The 23,942-nt window shown below is 38.6% G+C and overlaps 1 protein-coding gene and 2 long non-coding RNA genes across 4 annotated transcripts in view; 1 reads left to right on the forward strand and 2 right to left on the reverse strand.

Moving 5' to 3' along the window:
- The window catches only part of KPNA4 (karyopherin subunit alpha 4), a 52,201-nt gene extending 48,806 nt beyond the window's left edge, over window positions 1-3,395 (reverse strand). The window contains exon 1 of one of the 2 annotated variants that reach the window (XM_006200854.4): window positions 3,057-3,395. In XM_006200854.4, coding sequence (XP_006200916.1) covers window positions 3,057-3,125 — 69 coding nt within the window. In that variant the 5' untranslated portion in view covers window positions 3,126-3,395. The remainder of the gene's footprint in view (window positions 1-3,056) is intronic. The other variant, XM_031679549.2, reaches the window with a different exon arrangement.
- A 6,860-nt stretch (window positions 3,396-10,255) lies between these two features.
- LOC140696090 (uncharacterized) lies at window positions 10,256-23,552 on the forward strand. The gene is made up of 2 exons (XR_012072103.1): window positions 10,256-10,345; window positions 23,118-23,552. It is a non-coding gene; the product is annotated as an uncharacterized lncRNA (long non-coding RNA).
- The window catches only part of LOC140696101 (uncharacterized), an 87,657-nt gene continuing 74,950 nt past the window's right edge, over window positions 11,236-23,942 (reverse strand). The window contains exon 3 of the long non-coding RNA XR_012072141.1: window positions 11,236-11,706. This is a non-coding gene — a long non-coding RNA (uncharacterized lncRNA). The remainder of the gene's footprint in view (window positions 11,707-23,942) is intronic.

The raw sequence follows: 23,942 nt of genomic DNA on the forward strand, positions 1-23,942 counted from the left end.
TCCAATCAAACCATGTTAGATCAAACCAAAAAATGCTACAATTACCTCACTCTACATGCTATCCTCTATACCTGTGCTGTCCAGTAAGGTTGCCACTAGCCACATGCAGCTACAAAGCACCTGAAATGTAGCTAGTCCAAATAGAGGTACACTGTTAAGTGTAAAACATAGACTTGATTTTGAAGACTCAGTATGAAAAGAAGACCATGAAATATCCCATTAAGTTTTTTACACTCATTACATGTTGTAATGGTATTTTGGATATATCAGATTAAATACACTGGACAACACTGGCCCATACTTCTTTTTAAAAACCCTCCAATGAAACAAGTCATCATAAGACCTAAACCAAAAAGCTCTATTTTCTTAGAATTTGTTGAAGCACAACACAGAAACCATATCTGGAGGGGGAGGAAATGGGCATAAGAAGTGTTTTGAGGGACACAGCCATATATAATTAATAAATACACGAAAAAAGCCATTCTAGTGTTTTCTAAGGATAATAAAAGATGTTTGTAACTCATTACAGGCATATGTGACTTTGAATAAATCACAAGTGGGGAGAAAGCATGACTTCCTATTAGAGTCAAATTCCATTTCCTTAGGTGAAAAAGTGAAAATATTCGTATTCCTAATGTACACACAGGGTTATCAAAGTCACCAAAGATGCCCATAAGGCACAATGAACATCTCAAAAAAATCTACCTAATGTGTATTTATAGTTATTTTTAAAAATCACATGTCTTCATATAGAATCAGCACTTAATCTTACTTTGACTAAAATAATAAGAGATACACAGTAAGAGGAAACATCAATTTAAAAAATAAGTATTACTTGAAAACAGTTCAGCAATCCCACAAAAAGTTACACATAAAGTTACCATATGACCCAGTAATTCCACTCCCAGGTATATAACCAAGAGAAAGGACAACACGGGTCCACATACAAAAAATGTATATGAATGTTCAAAGCAGCATTATGCATAATAGATAAAAAGTGGAAACAATGCAAATGCCCATCAACTGATGAATGGATAAACAAAATGTGGTATATCCATATATTAAAATATTCAGCTATAAAAAGAAATGAAGCACTAATACATTCTTGTTAACAATGTGTATGAACTTTGAAAACATTATGCTACCTAAAAGAAGCCAGCCACAAAAGACCACATATTGTGTAACTCCATTTATATGAAATAGCCAGAAGAGGCATATCTAAAAAGACAGTCACTGCTAATGAGTTTACATTTCTTTTTGGGGTGATGAAAATGTTCTAAGATTGATTGTGCTGATGGCTGCACAACTATGTGAAAACACCAAAAGCCACTTCAAATGGGTGAACTGCATGGTATGTGAATTACATCTCAATGAAGCTGTTAAAAAAATGCAGCCAGAAATGGGGGGGGGGGTTTAGAAGAATTTGTCAAGCATTCAATTGCTATTTTTCTGCATTTTATATCTTTGTGGTATTTGTTTTTTAAGTTTGTAACTTGTGATTTTTTTTTCTCATTTTAAACAGTCATATCACTTAAAAAATGTTTTCATCACATCATTACACAACTAGATAAACTTACTGAAAATCGAAAATTCTACATTTAAATGGAAATTTCTATAGAATGTGAATTATCTCAATAACGATGTTATATTTTTTCATTACAAAAAGAGATCACAAAAATTATGTCTCATGTTAACCTGAGAACAATCACAGAATTAACCAGACACTTAATAGTCCCTCAAACTAGGAAACCCACTAAGACAGCACTAACTACCACAGAGATTAAACGGCTTTGTGGAAAGTCCCAAAAATAGTTACTATCGCAGTCAAGCAAATGCTCAAAGTTCAGAAACAGATAATGGGAATTTGAAGACCGCAGTATAAAAAAGTACAGAGAAACATAAAAAATACTACTTGACCACTTTCTCTTAAAAGCTAAACTGATTCAGATGCAGAATGGAAATATTAAAAAACAAAACAAAACAAAAAACACCCAAACCCTATTTACCTAGACTTTTAAAACTGAAAGGAGTCTTCTGTCAAAAATCTGTGCTTTGTGTGTGTAGTGTGTTTAATCCACACACCTTATGCAGCCTAAGAACCTCAGGAGCAGCTGTTATCTAAGATAATGAGTTTTTTCCCCAACCTTTTAAAAGAATAAAACGTGATGGTGCCATTCCACAACCCACCCCATCCCCCATAACCACCACCAGCAGGTGGAGGGAAAGGATACTGTAGACTAGAGGATGACAGCTTTGTATAACCCTTTGGACTTTATATGTAAGAAGGCAGCTGGTGGTCTCTCAGGAGGGGGTAAAGAGATTTGTGAACAAGCTGAAATAAGGGGTATCCTTTGCCTGGAAGAGGGAACACCATGAGCCACATCTTGAATCAGCTATATCCATAGTAAAACACAGGCCGCTGGAAGGCACTGTTAGCATCACCAGGATGGCCTCTCACGCCGGGGGTGTTTTTTTCAACGGAGAAGTTGACTCCTGTAGTTTGGATATCGGGGGGAGGCAGGGGTAAAGCGGGAGTCGGGAAGACCAGAAAAATGCCTTTAAGTGGAGACGACTCGGGCCTCGCTGAGGAAGTTCCGAACCTCACTCGGTCGCCGCACGCTCGTCCCCCCACCTCCCACCGCCCTCCTTCCCGCCGCGCCAGACGACGGTGCAGGAGCGAAAGCCGGCATCTCTGCCGCTGCTACCCGGGTGCGGGCCGCAGCCTGGCCGGGGCAGCGCGGCTCTCGCAAGCCTCCTCCGCACTCGCCGCGTCCGGCCTCCCAGCCGCGCGGCCCAGCCTCTCGCACCCGCGCCGGGCCGGTTCCACGGGGCAGGCCTAGGCCGCGCCGGCCGTACCCCGGCACCTCGCTCCCGGCGGAGGCGGACCAGGCCCGACACAAACTTCCCGGCGCGTTAGCACAGGCGTCACGGACGGGCCGGCCCCCAGCGCCATTCCCCCGCGGCCCGGCTCCCGCCCCTACTCCCTACACTCCGAGTCCCGGCGGAGATCGACCAGAGGCCCACGACCCCCACCCCTCAGGCGCCCCTGAGTTTACCTCCAAGTCGCGGCCTTTGTTCTTGAAATTCTTGAGCCGTTGGTTGTCCAGTTTCTCGTTGTCCGCCATGGCCGGGCCGGTGACTCCTTCCCCCGCCCGGGCCCCGCGGGATCCGCCCCAACCACCACGCCGCACCGACACTCCCAGGAACCGGGCCGCCGCCTGAGCTGCTGTGCCCGCCGAGCCGCCGCTTCCTTCCTCCTCTCACCTGCCTCCGCCGCGGCCTTCTCCTCTCCCCGCCCGTCCCCCCCCGGCCCTAACCCCAGCGCGACAGCAGCTCCGGCGAAGACAACTGCGGAGCCGGGCGGCGGCAACGGCGGCGGAATGTGCTGCCGGCTGAGAGGGGGAGGCAGCCTCGATCTGAGGGCCCCGGTGCCACGGCCACGCCCATAGCCGCCAGCCCAGCTCGCCGATTGGCCAACCAGACTCCGGTGCGCTCGACCAATCAGGAAGAGCGACGGAGAGCGGGGGCGGAAGAGCGAAAGGAAAGGGGAAGCGAGCGGCGCCGGGAGAAAGGGGGTCGGGGGCCGGGCCCAGAGGGGAGCGGCGCGGCAGGGGCAGGGCAGGGAGGGACCACGTGTTCCTGCAGCAAGCTGGAGGAAGCGAAACAAAATTAGAAAGCTTGAGGCGGGAAGGGGATGGAGAGGCCTGGGAACAGGTTGGTTTACTCTGGGTGTAGGGACTGCCCCAGACGTCTGGGGTCCTGGGACGGAGCCGGGTTAAAGTACGTTCTTTTCTTCGGTGCACCTTCTCTTCCAGGGTATTCTTTGCTCTCTCTTCTGGCTTTACAGGAAGTGGGATCTGCGCCTTGGCTCCATTCCGGGTCCAGACAACCCCTTCGTTTCCACGGGGCTCCATACCCTGGCAGGGGGTCTGAAGTCTGAGGGCTCGATCTCGAGCCCGGACTGGCAAGGGTGACGTGCGTTCTGTAGGCAAAGCGGAAAGCGGGAGGGACAATGGGTGGAAAAGGAAAAGGACGCTCTAGACGAATCTGATTCATCCCCTCTGACCAAGTCCCGGCAACAGGTGGGAACTTGGGAAGCGCTGATGATCCTGGGTTGATACCACCGCGTAGGTATTTAGTCTTAGGAAGTTAAAGGAGCTCCTTGGCCGCTAAGTACTAACTTTTAGAAGGCGGAGGACCATGGCACCTGACATTGAAAATGTAATATTGTAACTGTTGAGGAAGGAAATCAGTTCCAAGGATATACAGCTCTACTGGGAGTGTTATTACCAGAGAGAGAAATAACACAAGCTACAAGAGAACGTACTCAAAAAAGGAAGAAGGCGGTGGCTTTAAAATGTATTTAAAAATAAATACCAACTAATAGCTCCACAAATGTGCAAGAAAACGTGAAGAAGTCAGCGGCATAAATAAATTGGGATATCAGAAGAAAAGCGGGGCAGGGGGTAAAGGGTCATGTAGAAGGGTTGGGTGTGTGTTTAAATTTGTCAAGGTAGAGGGAGAAGACCGTGAGTCGAACTCCTTTGGGAACTTTTACACCTCCTCCCCTTCCCTCCCACTTCCTTACTGGTATATATTTTTTGAATAGAACAACGTGCAAAGATAAAACGTTTAAAATGAGAATAATAACTTTAAAGTCCTCAATACTTTGTATACTTTCAGCTGCCTAGGCAAACAGAAGCTGTGCCTGGAAATAATTCACACTGAAGGTTAACTTGAATATAAATTCAGTGACGATTTTAAATTTAAAGTGACGTTCATTATAAATCTCTATTCCCCCCAAAATCGTTTAACTGAAGTCACATTACACACTGTAGCACTGATGTTTTCAAATGAGTTTGGAATAAGAAAATTCAGTTCAAAAGCTGGAATATGTGTGTGTTTTCCACCAGCATGGATTTTTGTCATGAACAGGATTCAAGAGAACAAATTACTGGTGACTTTCCACCGTGATTAGAAGTTACCTTGTCAACATACTGTCTGTAGAGGAATATTTTGTACTTCTTCGAATAAATTCCTTGATAGCTTTCATAATAAAGGTTACAAAATTGTTTACCATTATGTCTTCAATGTCTCCCAGCTACAACTGGTTTTCTCTTATGATTAAACAACTTGGGGTTCTCTGCAGAGTATCATACTCCTAAAAGAAGAATGTGATCACAGTTACCCACTGAGAAAGATGCAATACAAACAGGAAATAACCACAACGTGTAATTTCCCTTTTAAGAATTTGTTTACTGTCTAAGATCTCTCTCCCTCTCTAGACAATAAGCCGTCTGAAGTCAAGGACCATATTTGTTTTGTTCTATATGTACCCAACCCCCAGTAGTACTTGGCCAGTTGTGTGCCGTCATTGATCATTTGTAAAAGGCAGGACCTGAATCTAAGCTTCTGTAAGTATTTCTTCCATAAGTTAAAAAAACAAGCTAACACGTCTTGATTAAAAATGCTGCTCGAGTTGTAACCGCTTCTAATTGACACAGGGGTCCAAGAATTCTTTTTTAATTGAAGTATAGTTAGTTTACAATGTTGTGTCAATTTCTGGTGTACATTATAGTGATTCAGTTGTACATGTATATACACATACTCCTTTTCATTATAGGTTACTATAAGATACTGAATGTAGTTTCCTTTGCTATACAGTATAAACTTGTTTATCTATTTTATATATAGTAGTTAGTATCTGCAAATCACAAACTCCCAATTTATCTCTTTGCACCCTCCTTCCCCCCCAGTAATCATAAGTTTGTTTTCTATGTCTGTGAGTCTGTTTCTGTTCTGTAAATAAGTTCATTTATCTTTTTTTTAGATTTCACATATAAGTGATATCATATGGTATTTTTCTCTTTCGGGCTTACTTCACCTAGAGTCAGTCTCCAGGTCTATCCATGTTGCTCTGAGAATTCTTAATGTGATATCATGCTCATTTCAGGGTTAAAGTTTAGGGAATAAATGAGACATAGGTTTCAGGGCAAACCCCTTTACCTGTTTAAAAGTAAAGACACACTTTGATAAGACAAACAATTATCCTTAATTATAATACTAGGTAGCCTGTTTGCTGGCCTAAATTTTTCATTTGAAATGATCACGACCTGTTGCCACCCACTGTACATGTTCAGTGTCTGCACTTCTAGTGCTTCCCAGATAGAAGATACACAATTTATAGGAGGGGTAAAAATTCTTTCTGGATTTGATAATAGATCTGAATGCAGGTTGGCAATCTAATTAGCAAGATATGATAGCTCTAACTGTAGTTAAGAGACTTCAGAAATTTAATTTGCTGAACTAAGGAAATGGTAAATTAATGACATTAGCATTTCAACATAGGCTATTTAACAATTTTTTGTGTGTATATAAAATAGCTATAACCAAATACTATAAAACCTATATATGAGACCTGTTTTCAGAAAGAATATTCAATGTCGGGTAACTTAATACCAGATTTGTTGCTACTTTGGTATAAGAAAAATCTAAAATATTATGAAGATACTTTCTACATGTCATGAAATTCTCCTCTTACAGTCACTTTCTGAATAGAGAAATTTCTCTGTTCTGCACTAGAGATTTGTGAGAGGATTTGTGAAGCTTTATACAGAGTTTTAGTTGATCAAATGTAAGTTCAAAAATAATTATAATCGATAATATTTCACTTAAGCAGTTTGGAGTATTCTCATGACATATATTAAGTTGAAAATTGTGGAATCCCTCTTTAGTCTAGATTATAGATCTTAAGGTTTCTGTTACTGTTTGGGGAATTATGTACGATTTCTTGAGCAAAACTCTAGGTAGTATTTGCTGAAACAGGAAGCAATTTTATATGTTGCTAAATCTTAACTAAAATTGGTGTTTTTATAGTTGGACTGGTTCTTTTCTTTCTTTCTTTCTTTCTTTCTTTCTTTCTTTCTTTCTTTCTTTCTTTCTTCCTTCCTTCCTTCCTTCCTTCCTTTCTTTCTTTCTTTCTTTGTTTCTTCCTTCCTTCCTTCCTTCCTTCCTTCCTTCCTTCCTTCCTTCCTTCCTTCCTTCCTTCCTTCTTTCCTTCCTTCCTTCCTTTTCTTTTAAGAGAAAACCATTGGACCTTTGGTAGTACACTTTTACTTCTTTTGGTAATATACTTTTATACCTAGGGAAACAATTGATCAGGTACTGGGGGACTTTATTCATTTCTCCTTATTGCCAGGACTTTTCAGACTTTTGAGGAGCCTGGAAAAAAACTACTTCTTTATTTTGACTGAAGTCCCTAAATGGTAAGAGTCTAAAATGCTAGCTATGGACCTTAATTTGATTGAGAGAGATGAGTTACCAGTTTTTCTTCAACGTAGTTTTTTTAAAGCTTAGTTTTGACTAATTAATTGGAGAAATACTTACTATTCACATGTATAAATCATTGATTATTGGTTGATATCTATTTGTATTCTCACCAGGCAAACATCCAGAGATTTTTTTTAAAGCTTTTTTCACTTGTTTTTTTTATTTGGGCCTAAATTTTGGAAAAATGGAAGGATATATACTCTACATTTTTAATTTTTAAAAAGTAAATACCACAGAAGGAGCCACTTAAGCCAAATAGTCAAAGGGACGGATCATGTAACTTGAGCAATATTTCTCAAACTGAGAGTTCCCCAGATCTAGATGTTAGTAAGTGTCATTTAAAGAAAAAACATTTCCTTGGTGTAACAATTTTAGGAACTTGGTGGGTTAGGGGGAGTTGGACCTTTGAGGTATTAGTGTTAAGCAGACACTATTTGGAAAGTCGAAATCAGTGAACCTAGAAAAGTCACTATCTCTCTTCAATTTAAGAATTTTGTGTTAATGACACTAATTTGTAAGTATAGTGATTTACAAATGGGTGGTGTTTCAAAAGTTTTCTTGATGATTTGTTCTTTGAAATACATGCCTAAGAACATGGTCATGACTAGTGGATAGGTGTTCTAGTTAGCCCACAAAGGCTTATTTAATCAGTACTTATATGAATGTCATAGAACCTAGTCACAATATGTGCAATATTTCTATGAGGAAAATACCTGGATTTACACAACTTTGGTCAGGAGGAACACATTTCTTGTCTTTCTCATTATGCACCAGAAACAGCATTAGGTGAGGAAGTTACAAAGTACAGTGTTCCTTACATGTAGAATTCCATGCATCAGACATTCTGCAAATTCATACCTTATCTGATGTAATGGGAACCTGGCCTAGTTCTCTCACTAGTCAGGTTCCCAGGGCTTCCAGTAGCCCAAACTTGTAAAGAGGAAGATTAGGATTCCAGAGGCTGGGAAACAAGGAACTGGACCCAACCTCTTGCCCCAATACTTCTCACTTCAGGCAAGCTCCCTGCTCCTATCTTTTTTTTTTTTTTAATAATTTCAGATTCACAGGAGTTGCCCCTCCCCCCAAAGTGTACAAGGAGGTTCTGTATCTCCTTTATGCAGCTCCATCTCCCCCATCCCAGGAGGATGAGATGATAAGATAAAGAAATTGTGGTATATTTATACAATGGAATACTACTCAGCCATAAAAAGAATAAAATAATGCCATTTGCAGCAACATGGATGGACCTGGAGATCGTCATTCTAAGTGAAGTAAGCCAGAAAGAGAAAGAAAAATACCATATGATATCATTTATATGTGAAATCTAAAATAAAAGATGAACTTACTTACAAAACAGAAACAGACTCACAGACATAGAAAACAAAGTTATGGTTACCAGGGGGGAAGGAGGTGGGAAGAGATAAATAGGGAGTTTGAGATTTTCAGATACTAACTACTATATATAAAATATAAACAATAAGTTTCTTCTGTTTAGCACAGGAAACTATTCAATATCTTGTAGTAATCTATAATGAAAAAATATGAAAAGGAATATGTTATATAAATGTACAACTGAATCAGTATGCTGCACACCAGAAGTTGACACAACATTGTAGACTGACTAGACTTCAATAATATATGAAAGAATCAGGAAGTGCCTATATACTGGAACCTCTTTAACCCTATGCTTTATAAGAATTCTATAATGAGAATAATAATAATAGTACCAAATATTTAATACCTACCATACTCTAGATCTAGGTGTTTTATCTATGTGAAATATTTTATTATTATCACTGTTATTTGTATATCTACTATTATAAACAGATAATTATTGAGCAATTATGAGGCAGGTAGTCTTCTAAGCAATTGATACATAGTAACTCACAGAATCCTCACAACCCTATGAAGTAAATATATTACTACTCACTTTGCAAATGAGAAATCTGAAGCATAGAGAGGTTTAGTAATTTGTCCAAGATCACAAAGTAGAAGAGCTGACATTTGAACTGGGTTTGACACAAGAGCCAGCACTCCTGATTACCATGTAGGAACATAAACTTCAGTGTTCACAGTAACCTTTCAAAGTAGATCATTTCCATTTTCTGTATGGTACACCTGAGGATCAGAAAGGCTAAGCAACTTGCTCAAGATCCTATTCAAGCAATGGAGCCCCAGTTCGATTCCAGGCCCAACCAACTGCAAACCCCTACTAGCTGACCATTGTTATGGACTAAATGTTTATGTCCATACAAAATTCATATGTTGAAACCTCATCCCCAACATGGTGGTGTTTGGAGGTGGGAAGTGATTAGGTCATGAAGGTCAAACCCTCACGAATGGAATTTGTGTCCCTATGAAAGAGGCCCCAGGGGGATCCCTCATCCCTTCCGCCAAATGATATTACAGTGAGAAGACTGTTGTCTACAAAAAAGCAGGTTATCACTAGATGCTGAATTAGCCATCACCTTGATCTTGGACTTCCCAGCCTGCAGAACTTGAGAAATAGATTTCTGTTGTTTATAAGTCATCTAGTCTATTTTGTTACAGCAATCTGAACAGACAAAAAAACCAATGTTGTGTCCCTGGTTTATAACACAAATCTCTGCCGGACCTCTATGATACTGTGATTTAAGAAATATATATTTGGTATTCCTCCGCAGTTCCTGGCACATAACTCCTAAACCATCGTAGTTTCCTAAGTGATAAGGGTTATAGGGACAAATTTCCTTCTGAGCTTCTGAAATAGCTCCAGAATGAAATGGGTGTCCCTTGTTATTCATAACAAACCCTTTTCAACCACCTCTGATTTTATGTTAATGTGATGACTTTTAGAAAGTCCCTAAGTCTTTAGGGGGGATGGTTGCCAAGGGAACCAACTCTGTGATTAGAGGATTGGAACTTTCAGTCCAACCTGCCTCCAGCCTCTGGGGAGGGGAGAGGGACTGGAGGGTCAATCAGTGGCTACTGAAGCCTCCATAAAAACCCCTAAATGGCTGGTTCCCTGAGCTTCCAGGTTGGTAAATACATGGAGGTGCTGAAAGAGGGGCGAGCCTAGACAGGGCGATGGAAGATTTGTGCCCTTTCCCCATACCTTGCCCCGGGCACATCTTCCACTTGGCTGTTCCTGAGTTATATCCTTTTATAATAAACCGGTAATCCAGTAAGTAAACTGTTTTCCCGAGTTCTGTGAGCTGCTCCAGCAAATTAATCAAACACCAAGACGGGGTTATATGAACCTCTGATTTATAGCTTGTGGGTCAGAAGCACAGGTGACAATTTGAATTTGATTGGTGTCTGAAGTCAGGGAATGGGGCTCAGTCTTGTGGGGCTGAGTCTCTTAACCTGTTGGATCTATCTCCAGGTAGTGTCAGAAATGAGTTAAAATATAGGACACCCAGCTGGTGTCGCAGAATTGTTTGGTGTGGGAAAAAACTACCACACACTTGGCAATCAGAAGAGAGAGCAGGGTTGTGAGTAGAGAGAAAACCGAAGAGTATTTTTAACTAAATAGGCTCTAAAGAGGTCTAAGTCTGAAATGCCTACTGCTGTGGTTCTCAAAACTCAGAGTGCTTTAGAACCACCTGCGAGACTTAAAACCACTAGTGGTGGACTCCATCCACCAGTTTGTGATTCACTAGGTCTGAGAAAGCATCTGAAGATTTGAATTTCTAACAAGCACTCACTTGATGCTGAGGGTACTGGTTCCTGGAACATACTTTGAGAACTACTAGATCTGGCTTAACATCTTGTATAAGGTAGTTTCAGCCTAAGGTAAGGATAGAGTTAAAATGAGAATAATTAGTCATCACAGTAATACATGATATGTCATGCAAATTTTTCAAAGGTACTGCAAATGTAAAATAATGGTTATACGGCTCTTACTCAAAAAATATACCAAAATAATTAATGTTTCAAGGATAGAATTTAATGATCAGTAACATCCAATTCCATTTTACTTTCTGAATAGATTAATGTAATATTTTCCGGTGTCCCCTTTCTGCCTTTAGTTTTTCTCTTGAATTTTCTTGGATACCATTTTTCTTGATGACATTCTTCTAGAGGCTAGCTCCATTGAGCCAGTGAAGTGTACGCTGAGTTCCCTGTGGTGAGTTTAAACCGCATACCCTCTGCCACTGCCTTCCCAGCTCCTTGATGGCTTGGGCCCATCCCAGTTCTTGAGTAAATCCCCAGAGACAGAATATGTCTCCCCTAAGACAGAATATGTCTCCTTCCTCTGTTCCTGAATTCTAGCCTGTTTGCCAGGCATTCTGGTTTTCCTCTATAGCCTCCTCCTCAGGGCCATGCCCTCGCAGGTCCAGTCAGTAGTGGGGTCTCCTGCCACATCTTGACTGATCTCCTGAAATATCTCTGATACTAACAAACAAAACAGAAATGCAGAATTAACTTTAGTTTTAGTCACCCCTAGTTCAAGGGAATTCCTTTATAATCAAAACAATGAAAAAAGAAAAACCTGCTAATTTGTAATCCTTTCTCATTTCTGTCAATGGTGCTATTCAATTTCTTGAATTGAAAACATTAAGTGTTATTGATTTTTCATCTTTTTCTTTTGCATTCCATGTCCAGTCAATGGCAAATTGTATTGAATAAATAGGATATCTTCATGGTGTCTCTCCTTTGCGTCCTTCCCCTTCTCCCTGTGACCATCCTGTGCCCTATTCAAGACCTGTAAGAATTGTTTCATATTCATGATGTCTCAGAGTTGGTAAAGAGCACATATGATATCTAGTTCAACCCCCATTTTTGTGCTTCAGTTCTAATTTCAACATTTTCATTTCATTAAGTGTAATACATTCATTAATGGGGAATTCAGTATTTCTTGAATCATAGCCCATTCAATCTTCAGAGGATATTATTAGAAAGTTCTTCGTGTCAAATGCTTGTGTGTATATAATATCATTTAAAAGAAAAAGTCATTGTAATATTTAAGGTCGAAGCAGTTAAGTATCTATGGATATAACAAAGGGCAGATGCATTAAATAGAGCTCTTTTTTAATTTGTGAAAATGATAGATTCCCACCTTCAGGAATATCTTACACCTGGATTATGGATCCTTTTTGAAATTTGAGAAGAGTAGTGCTAGTCAGACTGGTGACAATTAATTCTGATGGATATGAGTGATTTTAATAACTTTAATGAAGACAGAACTGATGCTCTAAGACAGAGACTATGTATCTGTTAGTTGTTTTTTCCTATTACTAAACATAAATTATATGTAACATATGGTATATTGTACACACATATAATTCCAGAAGATGAATTAAATAATAGTACAAGATTAAACACACTCAAGGCCCAGATACTAGTCTTGAAATACACAACACCTCGTAGGAATGATCACCTTTCTATTTATAGTTCTGTCATTATGTTACAGAAAACCCTGAAGCCTCTTTGGAGAACATCTCAAATAGTTTCAACCGATTTTCCAGATGCCTATGAAGTCAAAGATCTGTAGTTCCTGGTGTGTCATTTAGGCTTAGTTACCACTGATTACCTTATGATGGACTTCAAAAAATCTTTAACAAATCTTTTCATGATTATCTCACCACTTCCCCACTCAGCTGAACACTGGAAACCTTGTCCTATCACCTTCATGCTTATCCCAACACTCATTAGGCCCTATGAAAACATGCTGTCCTTATAACTAATGAGAATCAGAGCCTGGTTAGTGTTAGAGCATCTTATTTAGAGCCTATGAGATATTAGAATGTCTTATTCTTTTGCCTTTTGGCTACATCCCTAGGATTTGCCTAATCAAACCTTGATGTTCCACATAGCAGAACATAAGCTACCATGCTGATCCCAAATTAGACTTCGCAGGTTTTTAGTTCTGCTTATAAATAGAAGCATCAGAGGAACATTCAACTTGTAGACAGATCAAGTCAATTAGTGACTAGTAAAACTATTATTTGGTTAATTCAAGGACATCATTAACCATTTAGAGCAGTAGAAAAATATTTATTGATACCCAAGTGGCCTAAAAGAGCTATTTAATTTCTAGAGATAGGAAATTCCTGTTTATACTTTTTGTCCTTATTTTTTTCTTATATTTCTACTTGCCACATGAAAAGAGGGAAAAAATTACCCATCATTTATCTGTCCTGATAGTCCTTAAAGTGGAACCTCTTTAAAAGTAATTAAAATTTGCCACAGAAATATCTTTTGAGAGCTGCACATCTCTCTCTCCTCACTGAATCTCTATCAGTCCTCTTGGAGGCACTCTTGTGGCATACAGAGTGAGCTAAAGGGTACAATGGCAAATCGCTGATCTTGGCACCCTTAATGTGCCAGCTCCTTTTAGGAATAAATTAAGCACACTCTGGATTGCCCTTATCACAAAGTATTGTCCTTATTATAACGACCAAAATAACAAAAGACGTGGGTGGGGTGGATAGACAATATGTTTATTTCCACCCACCCTTCCATATACTACCACTTAGTGTATTGTATACCTTAGCATATACTTTGCAGTGTAATGTATGGTATAGTGCAATAGATATCTAAGGGTATAGTATAGTGTACAGCCTGGGTCAGCTTCATGGACATGTAATCTATACAGTAACACAGGACCCTGCACTTAGAAGAGCCTCACTCTTGGCTTAATGTTCTGCTGTCACTATCTTGAAGTTCTTAATTTTTTATCGACGGGCTCCCCATTTTCATGTTGCACTGGGCCTTGCAAATTCTGTAGTCTGCCATGGATAATGCAATGTATATTCTCCTTAACTATCTACCTACCCCAAATTCTTTTTGGCATGTGTTTTTTTCAATCTTTAAAAATAAATGCCGATATATTATTTCTATTTTAAATGTAAATATATAATGCAAATATATTCAGGATCATACTATGCATGCTATTCTGCAACCTACTTTTTATTGAATATATTCAGGATATTGCTCTTTGTCATTTATCCCATACTTTGTAATGGCTGAAGAATATTCTCTTGTGTGGATAAACCGTTTTTTATATAATCTCCTACTGATGGGCACATAATGTCTCCTGTTCTTTGCTGTGACAGGGTGAACATCCTTCAATATACATCTTTGTTTACTTGCCCCACTATTTTTTAGGATAAATTTCTAGAAGTAAAATTGCTGTTAGGGTATGAACATCCAAAATGTGATATATACTACCTGACTGCTCCTTAAAAAGATTATACCAGATTATACCAATCTAAATCCCATCAACAGATTACAAGCATCATTGTTGCCCCACATGTTAACTGAGTACAATAATTCAGATTCATCTCTGTCAATATGACAGTGCCTGCTGCTTCTAATGGCCTTAGCCTGAGTTATTAGCTCATTAGTTTTCATGGATTCTGCTAATATGGAATGGCAGTTTATTGACTCAAATATCAGTGTGAATCAATGTGAATACTTTCTAGGGAGTGTTTTTGCACTGGCATTCCTTGCCAGAATTTGAGACATTCTAAGCCCCCAACTTTTCTTTCTTTCTTTCTTTTTTTACTAGCCAAAGAACTTTATTAACCTTTGTTTCAAACTTTATTCCCAGACTTCTTTAGCTTAATTAGCTGCAAAGAATGAATTGTACCTAAGCAAAAACTGAAAACAGCTGCAGTGTCCAGAGGCTTAGGCTTAAAAAATATTAGAGATCTAGATTTTATCAGATCCATAAACAAATTTTTAAAAAGCCATCCTCATATAAAATACCAGCTCTCAGTAACTGGATCACTGTTTCTTGGTTTGTGAACATATCTCTTCAATATCAGAGATATTGTTTACCCCTAACTTCCTTAAAGAGAACTGAAGTTTTTATCATCTGCTGTGGCTGCTCTGTGTACCACCTTCTTTCTGCTAGCAGTTCCTTTCCCACCAATGCGCACTTGTGTATGCAGTTTGGCGAGTTTCTCCTGGTTCATGGTAGTTTCTTTCATCTTGTTGGAGAGAAAATGGGGCCTTGCGGGGGACTAGGGTTGGTGTTCAGAGGGTCTCGGGCAGACCAACTGAGATAAGCTGCACGCATGTGGGGCCCAATTTTTCTTTTAAAACAAGATTTTACTTTCCATGTGTGTAATATGCAGGGATACTGCAGGTGCTCAAAGAGACCCTTAGTGACATTAATCTTACTGTTTTTCTACTTTTAATCTCCCAACTTTTAAAAACCTTTTTAAAATTTTTGGAACAATTTCAGACTTTCACTAAATTGTAAGAGAATAGTACAAAAAATTCCCATATACCCTTCACCCAGAGTCCCCAAATGTTAAAAACTTACCACATTCACTTTCACATCCTCTCTTTTTCTGAACTCTTTGAGAGAAAGTTAAAGGCATGATGTCTCTCTACCTAAGATGTTTGGTGTTCATTCTCCTATATAATCAATTTTCCTGGACACTCTGATTATATAGGAGAATGAACACCAAACATCTAAGGTACTATATTATTTCAAAATGAGGTACAATACATTAAGAAAAATATATGAGTGGGGGAGGGTATAGCTCAATGGTAGAGTGCTTGCTTAGCTTGCCCAGGGTCCTGGGTTAAATCCCTAGTACTGCCATTAAAATAAGTAAAAATAAATAAACCTAATTACCTCTCCCCCACCAAAAATAAATAAAACATTTAAAATATATTAAAAAAAATTTAAAAAGAAAAATATATAGGAAACAAAAAGCAAAATAAATTTGAATTCAAAAAGGAGGTAACAGAACTCAAGAAAAAAATTAGAAACTGAAGTACCAGAGTTTAGGGTCCCACTCTAGAGCCTGGCCCCAAGGTCCCTGCAGTGAGGACCACATCACAGGCCTCCCCTGGCAAGCCGCCTCCAGATTTATTAATTAAGGTGTTATATTTCTTTACAGTGGACCCTTGAACAACATGTGTTTGAACTGCTTGGGTCCACTTACACATGGATTTTTTTCAATAGTAAATACCACAATAATATACCATCCAGGGTTGGTTCAGTCGGAGGGTATAAGACTGTGGATACAGAGGAACCAATTAAATGAAGGGCTGCTGACTATACACAGATTTTTGACTTTGTGGAAGGTTGCCACTCCTAACTCTAGTGTTATTCGAGGGCCAACTATACTTTTCAAAGTGGCTTTAAAATATTTTAAAATGATAAATATTGTTGGGTGATTTTAATAAAGATGATTATTTTAAATGAAGTCTGAAATTTTTATTTCATAATTTTGTGACTGATTCAGTAGAAAATTATAATTTAAATCTCAGGCCCCATAGGTTCAATCTACAGTCTGTGGTACCTTACTGTATCAAATGGGATTTTGTGAAAAGTGAATAAAATTTTTGTGGGAGCCAAGACCATAAAGTGAATTTAACAAGTGGCAGCATATGTCACAATATATTATAAAGACAGTATACTTAGATAAAAACTCACCCAAAATTTATTAGAGCGATCTTTTGTAATGTCACATTGCATTATTATGAATTTGGAATTTTGCCATTGTAAAGGTGTGAAGAATATGCTTAAGAAAAGGGTGTAGTTAGCAGAAGAATTGAATGGTAAACTTAGAACTATTATTCTCAGAGTGGGAGAGCATGTGTAATTTTAAAAAGTGTATTGAATATGACTATTGTTTTCCTAATACAACCCAAGAAAATTAGCTTGATAAAATCTGTACAGTTGGTGGATGAGTTGTTCCACTGTGAGTTGGCACTATAATGGAATGAGATAAAAATCTAAGATACACTGACATAGACCCTGATGTGTATGCATATGTGTGAATGTGTACACTAGAGTTGGATAGGTACAGATTCGATACATTCAAATCACTGTGGTATATTTTCCAGCTATAGTACACAAGTCAAGCCTGTCCTACCCTGGTTGAAAACCACAAATATGAAATATTCAGGCTAATTGGAGAGATACTTGGACTATGTGCAGAGGCTTTGTATTCTAGTATAGATCATCCTGGAAAACTTTCCTACCCCTAAAATTTTTTGCACAAGAACATCAGGGTTATATGAAATCACACATATGTGGAATCTCAAAAAAAAAAAAAAAAAGAAAAGGAAAAAAGAGGACACTAATGAACTCATCTACAAAACAGAAACTGACTCGCAGACATAGTAAACAATCTCACGGTTACCGGGGGAAAGAGGGTGGAAAGGGATAAATTTGGGAACTTGAGATTTCCAAATGTTAACCACTATATATGAAAATAGATTTAAAAAAAAAACAAATTTCTTCTGTATAGCACAGGGAACTATATTCAATATCTTATAATAACCTTTAATGAAAAAACATATGGAAACAAATACATGTAGGTATATGCATGACTGAGACATTAGGCTATACACCAGAAATTAACACATTATAACTGACTGTATGTCAATTAAAAAAAAATCAGGTTAAATGAATATTGAAAAGTCTTAAAGGAAAAAAGATGGCTTTGTCAGCAAAACATTTAAGTTCTCCATAACTTGTTTCATTTCTTTGAGCCAAAATAGAGCAGAAAGAGAAAAAATTTTTTTTAATCAGATTTTGATGAACAGAGAAGTCCTAGATTCTGATTTGGACTTCTCCATAATAATCTCATATCTGGACTCTGGAGCCCTAAATGGGCCTACCTCACCAAGAAAGGAAATGGAGGTGACCTAGATCTCTTTGCCCACTACTCTTTAATAAGTTAAATTACCAGTACAACTGCGCCACAGTGAGCACAGATAACATTAACCAACTTATCTGGGGCTCATTTCCGGGGTGAATTTGGACCCTGGACCCCAGGTGACTTCTGCTTGCTCTGTTTCCTAGCACCTTAACCTCAGTGCCTTACATGGCCAGCCAGACCTTTCTTACCACTGACCGAATTTTTTATGACTTGTCCGGAGTCTCTGCTTTTTTTTTTTAAATGCATTTCCTCTGTTTATGGCACATTCATTTGAGCTTGAGGTTAAGAAATAAAAGACAATTTAACTCAATTCATCTCAGCCCATTTTATGTCCTGTGAGCAGTTTTAACAAAAAGTTGTTGGGGTTTGATCAAAGTACTTGATTAAAAAGAGATCTGAATTTTGAAGAGTCTAGTTTATTCCTGGTATCACGATCCTGGGAGTATAGAGAATTAACTTGTTCCCATGTAGAGGTTCAGCTAGGTTTTTACAAAATACAGTGGAGAGTTTTATAGTAAGACTAACAGCAAGCTCTACTGAACTTTGGGGAAAGCAGTATCTCCACAAGGCAGATTAAAAACTGTAAGTAGTACATAAGTAGTTTTTTTTTTTAATGAAGCTAACTTCTAAAAATTGTGGTTTGTGGTTATTGTAAGATAATATACACATGTGGTAAACATACATAAAGAAAATTCAACATTAGGAGGTTGTTCAGTAAAAACCGAATCTTTCTCCTGGATCTGCTCCCCAACCTTGGTTTCCCTCTGAAAAAGACAACACTTTCTGAAGCTAAGGTTGATGAGCAGGTGGTGAATTACTTCTTTTGCAACACAATCTCAGTCTTTAAAGACCAAAACAACATGTTGGGCTATAGACTTAACACTGTTGGAAAGAGCCACATAGCACTGGTTTCCTAAGAGTCATCACTGGGTTGTTTACACGTAAAGTGGCTACAATCCAAGGTTTATAAATGATTGCACAATAAAAATTAGAAGCCCTGTTTTGGATCACTGAATAGGTACCACTCAGGTTACAATTTAACTATGCTAAAGAGACCAAACTATGGAAACAAATAGTAATAAGTGAAACATTCATCAGAGATTTGAAACCTTTTCCTTTTCATTTATATTTTATGAAATATTCTTCCTCCTTCAATATCACAGTTTTTGAATGACTGTTTAAAGTAATTATTATCTTTGATAGAAATTTCCAAGGAGGTAGACGAATTACAAGATAAATCCATTTTCTGTTTTTATAAACCTAATTGTATTCATTTTCACATTAAAAACAATTGTCTTTTCACGGTCGATATCTGTTTGTCTTTGATACCTGAATACTACATTCCTGAAATTGTGGTGAATGCAGACTCCCCTTACAGCTCATTGCATTAAGCTGCTATCCTAGAGAGAACATAGAATAGATATTTTCCATAAACAAGTTGTTTATGTTCTAGAGTATTTTTTGGTTGAATTTTGATAGCTCAGAACCCAATATTTCATTAGTGTGATCTGCATTATTTTCTTTAAATGCATTTATCTTAACACTTATCTATACTGAATTCACTTGTCACATTTCTGCATTTTTTAATATTTCACACAATAAATGTTCATTTCTTTGCCCAGCAAACATTCATTGAATATCCAGTATGGCTCAAAGTTGGAAAAGACACAGTGCTGTTTCTAGCAGCCACACAATGTTTGACTTGAAAGGCCAACCAACATGGAAAAGAAAAACGCACTCAAACAAATCAATTTTATGAAATGTTAACACAGAAGATACATTCACAATATGGACATCACTTTGGCAGTGAAACATTATAATAATGTTGGCAGAATAAGTTTTATTCTTGATTAGAGAAACAATCACCTGCTATCCTCAGGTAATTGGAGAAGAGTTCAGAAATGTCCTTCTGTTATATTCAGAAGAGAAATGCTTGGACATTCACGATTTTATTTTGTGTTCTACAAACTCTGAAAGAGTTGTTTGGTCTCAGCTCCAAAGATTTTACTTTCTGGTAGCTACTACATCAGCAAGGATAAGATTGGTCAACTGGAGGTACTTGGTTTGCTTGGTACTAACTTGCTAGAATTGATTTTGGGAATATTGCCAACCTAGGATAGTGTCATTAGCATTTCCATTCAGAAATAAATTGTAGACCAAAGTTCAAAGGTTGCTCTGAAACATTGTGGTCTTCTTCTGCAGTATATAAATATTCTATCTCCTAACTCTTAAGTCATATTTTATTTTGAAAAGCAAAAATCATGTGGTTCAATTGTTACCTAATCACTACACTTATTATTATTATTATTGTTATTATTATTATTATTATTATTATTATTATTATTACTGCCATTGGTAAAAAAAGGGACAACAACTCACATCTTTTAACTGAAGCCTCTTGAACTTCTCCTCAAATCTATGCCCCATCTAGGTGTTCCTTTCATCAGTAAATGGTAACTTTGGCCTCCCAACTGCTCATGCCAGAAACCTGGTTGTCATACTTGAAAATTCCATCTCCCTGTGAAGGGTACTTCACATCCAATAAGTGACCTTTCTACCTTCAAATATGTTTTGAATTTATCCACTTCTTTTTATCTCATTGTCTTTGCCCTGGTCCACATCACTGTTGTATCTCTCTGGACAACTGTAAAAACTTCCTCACTGGCCACTCTATGTTCACACTTGCTTCTTTTCCAATCCAATCCTCAATAGCTGTGAGAGTGACAGTTTGAAATGAGATCGTGTTATGTCATTTGTCTTAGTCTGCTCGGGCTGCTGTAATAAAATACCACAGGCTGGGGAATGTAAACTGTTGCAGCCACTATGGAAAATAGTATGAAGTTTCCTTAAAAACTAAAAATAGAGTCCAGCAATCCCACTCCTGGGCATATATTTGAAAAAGACGAAAGCTCTAATTCAAAAAGATACATGCACCTCAGTGTTCATAGTGGCAGTATTTACAATAGCCAAGACATGGAAACAACCTAAATGTTCATCGACAGATGATTGGATAAAGAAGTAGTGGTATATTTATACAATGGAATACTACTCAGCCATAAAAAGAATGAAATAATGCCATTTGCAGCAACATGGATGGAACTAGAGATTATCATACTGAGTGAAGTGAGTCAGATAAAGACAAATATCACATAATATCACTTACATGCAGAATCTAAAAAATAGAACAAATGAACTTATTTACAAAATAGAAAAGACTCACAGACATAGAAAACAAACTTACCAAAGGGGAAGGGGGGAGGGATGAACTGGGAGTATGGGATTAACAGATGCACACTACCATATATAAAATGGATAAATAACAAGGACTTACTGTATAGCACAGGGGACTATATTCAATATCTTGTAATAAACTATAATGGAAAAGAATTGAAAAAAGAATATACATATATACATATATCATACACACACACGCACACACACATATATATGAAAGACTTTGCTGTATACCTGAAATTAACACAATATTGTAAATCAACTATACCTCAATTGAAAAAAAAAATACCACAGACTGGTTAGCTTATAAACAACAGAAATCCATTGCTCACGGTTCTGGAGGCTGGGAAGTCCAAGATTAAGGAGCCAGCAGACTTAATATTGGCAACTTCTCACTGTGTCCTCACGTGGTTGAAGGGCTAAAGATCTCTCTGGAGCCTCTTTTACAAGATCACTAATTCCATTCATGTGGGCTCAGCCCTCATGACCTAATCACTTCCCAAGGGCCCTATGTCCTAAACCATGATCTTTGGGGGTTAAGATTCAACATATGAATTTGAGGAGGGACACAAACATTCAGACCACAGTAGTCATTTCTTGGCTTATATGATTTTTCAGTGGCTTCTCATTGCTCTTAAATAAAATTTAAAAATCTTTCATGTCCAGGTACTGCATGATTGCTACTGTCATTTTGAGCTCTTGGTCACCATGCCCCAACCATATCGGCCTCCTCCTTCAGTGAGCCTCAATCTGTTCCCACCCAGGGCCTTCTTATGTGTTGTTTCCTCTGCTGCCCCGTCTTTTCTCCACCTCTTGCAGGGGAAACCCATCCTTCAGCTCTTAGCTTGAATGTCACTTTTCCTTCAATCCTGATTCTGCAGGCTACATTGGATTCCCCTGTTTTATTTTTCCAGAAGCACTCTATTGTCCTTTGTAACAGTCACCAGTAATAATGATATGGCTACTTGTGTAGTCATTCATTCAATGCCCATCTTCCCACTATTATGAGGCCCATGAGAGCAGAGACCTCACCTATTGTTCACATTGTATTCCAAGCATCTAGAACATTTCCTAGCATAGTAACTGCTCAATCAATGTTTCTTTTTATTTTTTAATCAATGTTTCTTGAACACAAATTAGGGCACATACTCATGTAACATGGTATAGTTTAGCTTTAGTTTATGAGTTTTTTGGTATTAAAGCACATTTTAAATTAATTCAGTCTGCAAGAAATTAATCAGTTGGCTATCTTTTCTGAGCTTCAATAGCCATTTACTACAGCCTAGTTAGTGTTGCCCATGTCAAACACCCCTGAATAAAGTGGAATATAAACGCTTTTTTCTCTTTCTCTCTCTTTTAAGGTGACCAGAGCCTCTCTATCTTCTCTGGTCCTTCACTGGAAGGTTTTTTGAATCTCTGAGAAGAGACTCTCTCCATGCTCTCACTGCTGTCTGGCTGTGGGGCTGGCCAGCATGTTTTCCTCTGCTGTTGCTCACCTCTCTGGACAGCACTACCTGACACTCCTGAGGGGAGGCACCTTGCCTTGCTGTAGACTCCACTAAGACTGTTCCAGTGATTGCTTCTGTGTCAGGGTTCTCAGGTGTTAAGTCTCCGTGCCACTTGCCGATGATGCTGCTACCTTTGTTGTTTGTGATTTCCACTGACCAGTCCTTCCTTATTCCCAACATCAAGACATCTCACTATTTAGAAAATTATTTCCATTGGCAAACTGGAGAATTTGTTGTTTTTCCTCTCTTCCAGATCATTTGAAAACTAGTCACTGAAATGGTGCTAACAGATCCTGTAGGCACCACTGTGACACCTCCCCCTAGTTTATATCCTTAAACCAGTTCCCTATTGTGTTGGAGAGACACTAAGGTGGCCCCGTGATCTCTGCCTCCTTGTATTCATGTCCTTGTGCAATCTATTTCCTTCTAGAGCAAGTGGGACCTGTGACTTGCTTCTAATCAATGGAACACAGCAAAGGTGATGGATGTACTTGGTTGCATAGGTGTGATCACTTTGTAACATCCGTGTTGCTGAGAGACTTTCTCTTCCTGGCTGTAAAGAAGCAAGCTGCCATGTTGTGAGTTTCCTTAAGGAGAGGACCAGGTAGCAAGGAACTAAGGACAGCCTCCTGCCAACAGCTAGCAAGAAATTGAAGATCTCAGTCTGACATCCTGAAAGGAACTGGATGCTGCCAACAAGCATGAAAGTGTAGAAGCAGATCCTTTCCCAGTCAAGTTTCAGATGAAAATCCAACCCTGGCCAGCACCTTAACTGCATTCTTGCCGAGGACTCAGTTAAGCTGTACTTGAACACTTAACTCGCAAAAACTGAGATAATAAAAGCGTGTTGTTTTAAGGCACTAAATTTATAGTAATGTCGTTATGCAGCAACAGATTACAAATACACCTGTCCTTCACTGAAGTGTTTTTCTAACACCCTCCTTCCCCATCCATTTATTAATACCTTTCAGCTTGGAATTTGTTCAAAGCGTTTTGAGAAAGTAGATGCTATGGCTTCCTCTTCCTACATGTAATTATCTACCTACCAAAAATGTCTAATCAAGTATGACTTTTCCCTTAAGTATCCTTACAATGGTTCCTTCTGCCCCTAGAGGTCACATATATGTCCATATTTAAAGCAATACTTTTTAAAATCCACCAGCTCCTGGCTTTAGGACATCAGGCTGCAGTTACTCTTCACAATAAAATCTCTCTCGTGAATAGGACAACTCCATTTCTAGCACAGTGTAATCTA

Source organism: Vicugna pacos, chromosome 1, assembly GCF_048564905.1.
Source record: "Vicugna pacos chromosome 1, VicPac4, whole genome shotgun sequence".
NCBI classification, from domain to species: Eukaryota; Metazoa; Chordata; class Mammalia; order Artiodactyla; family Camelidae; genus Vicugna; species Vicugna pacos.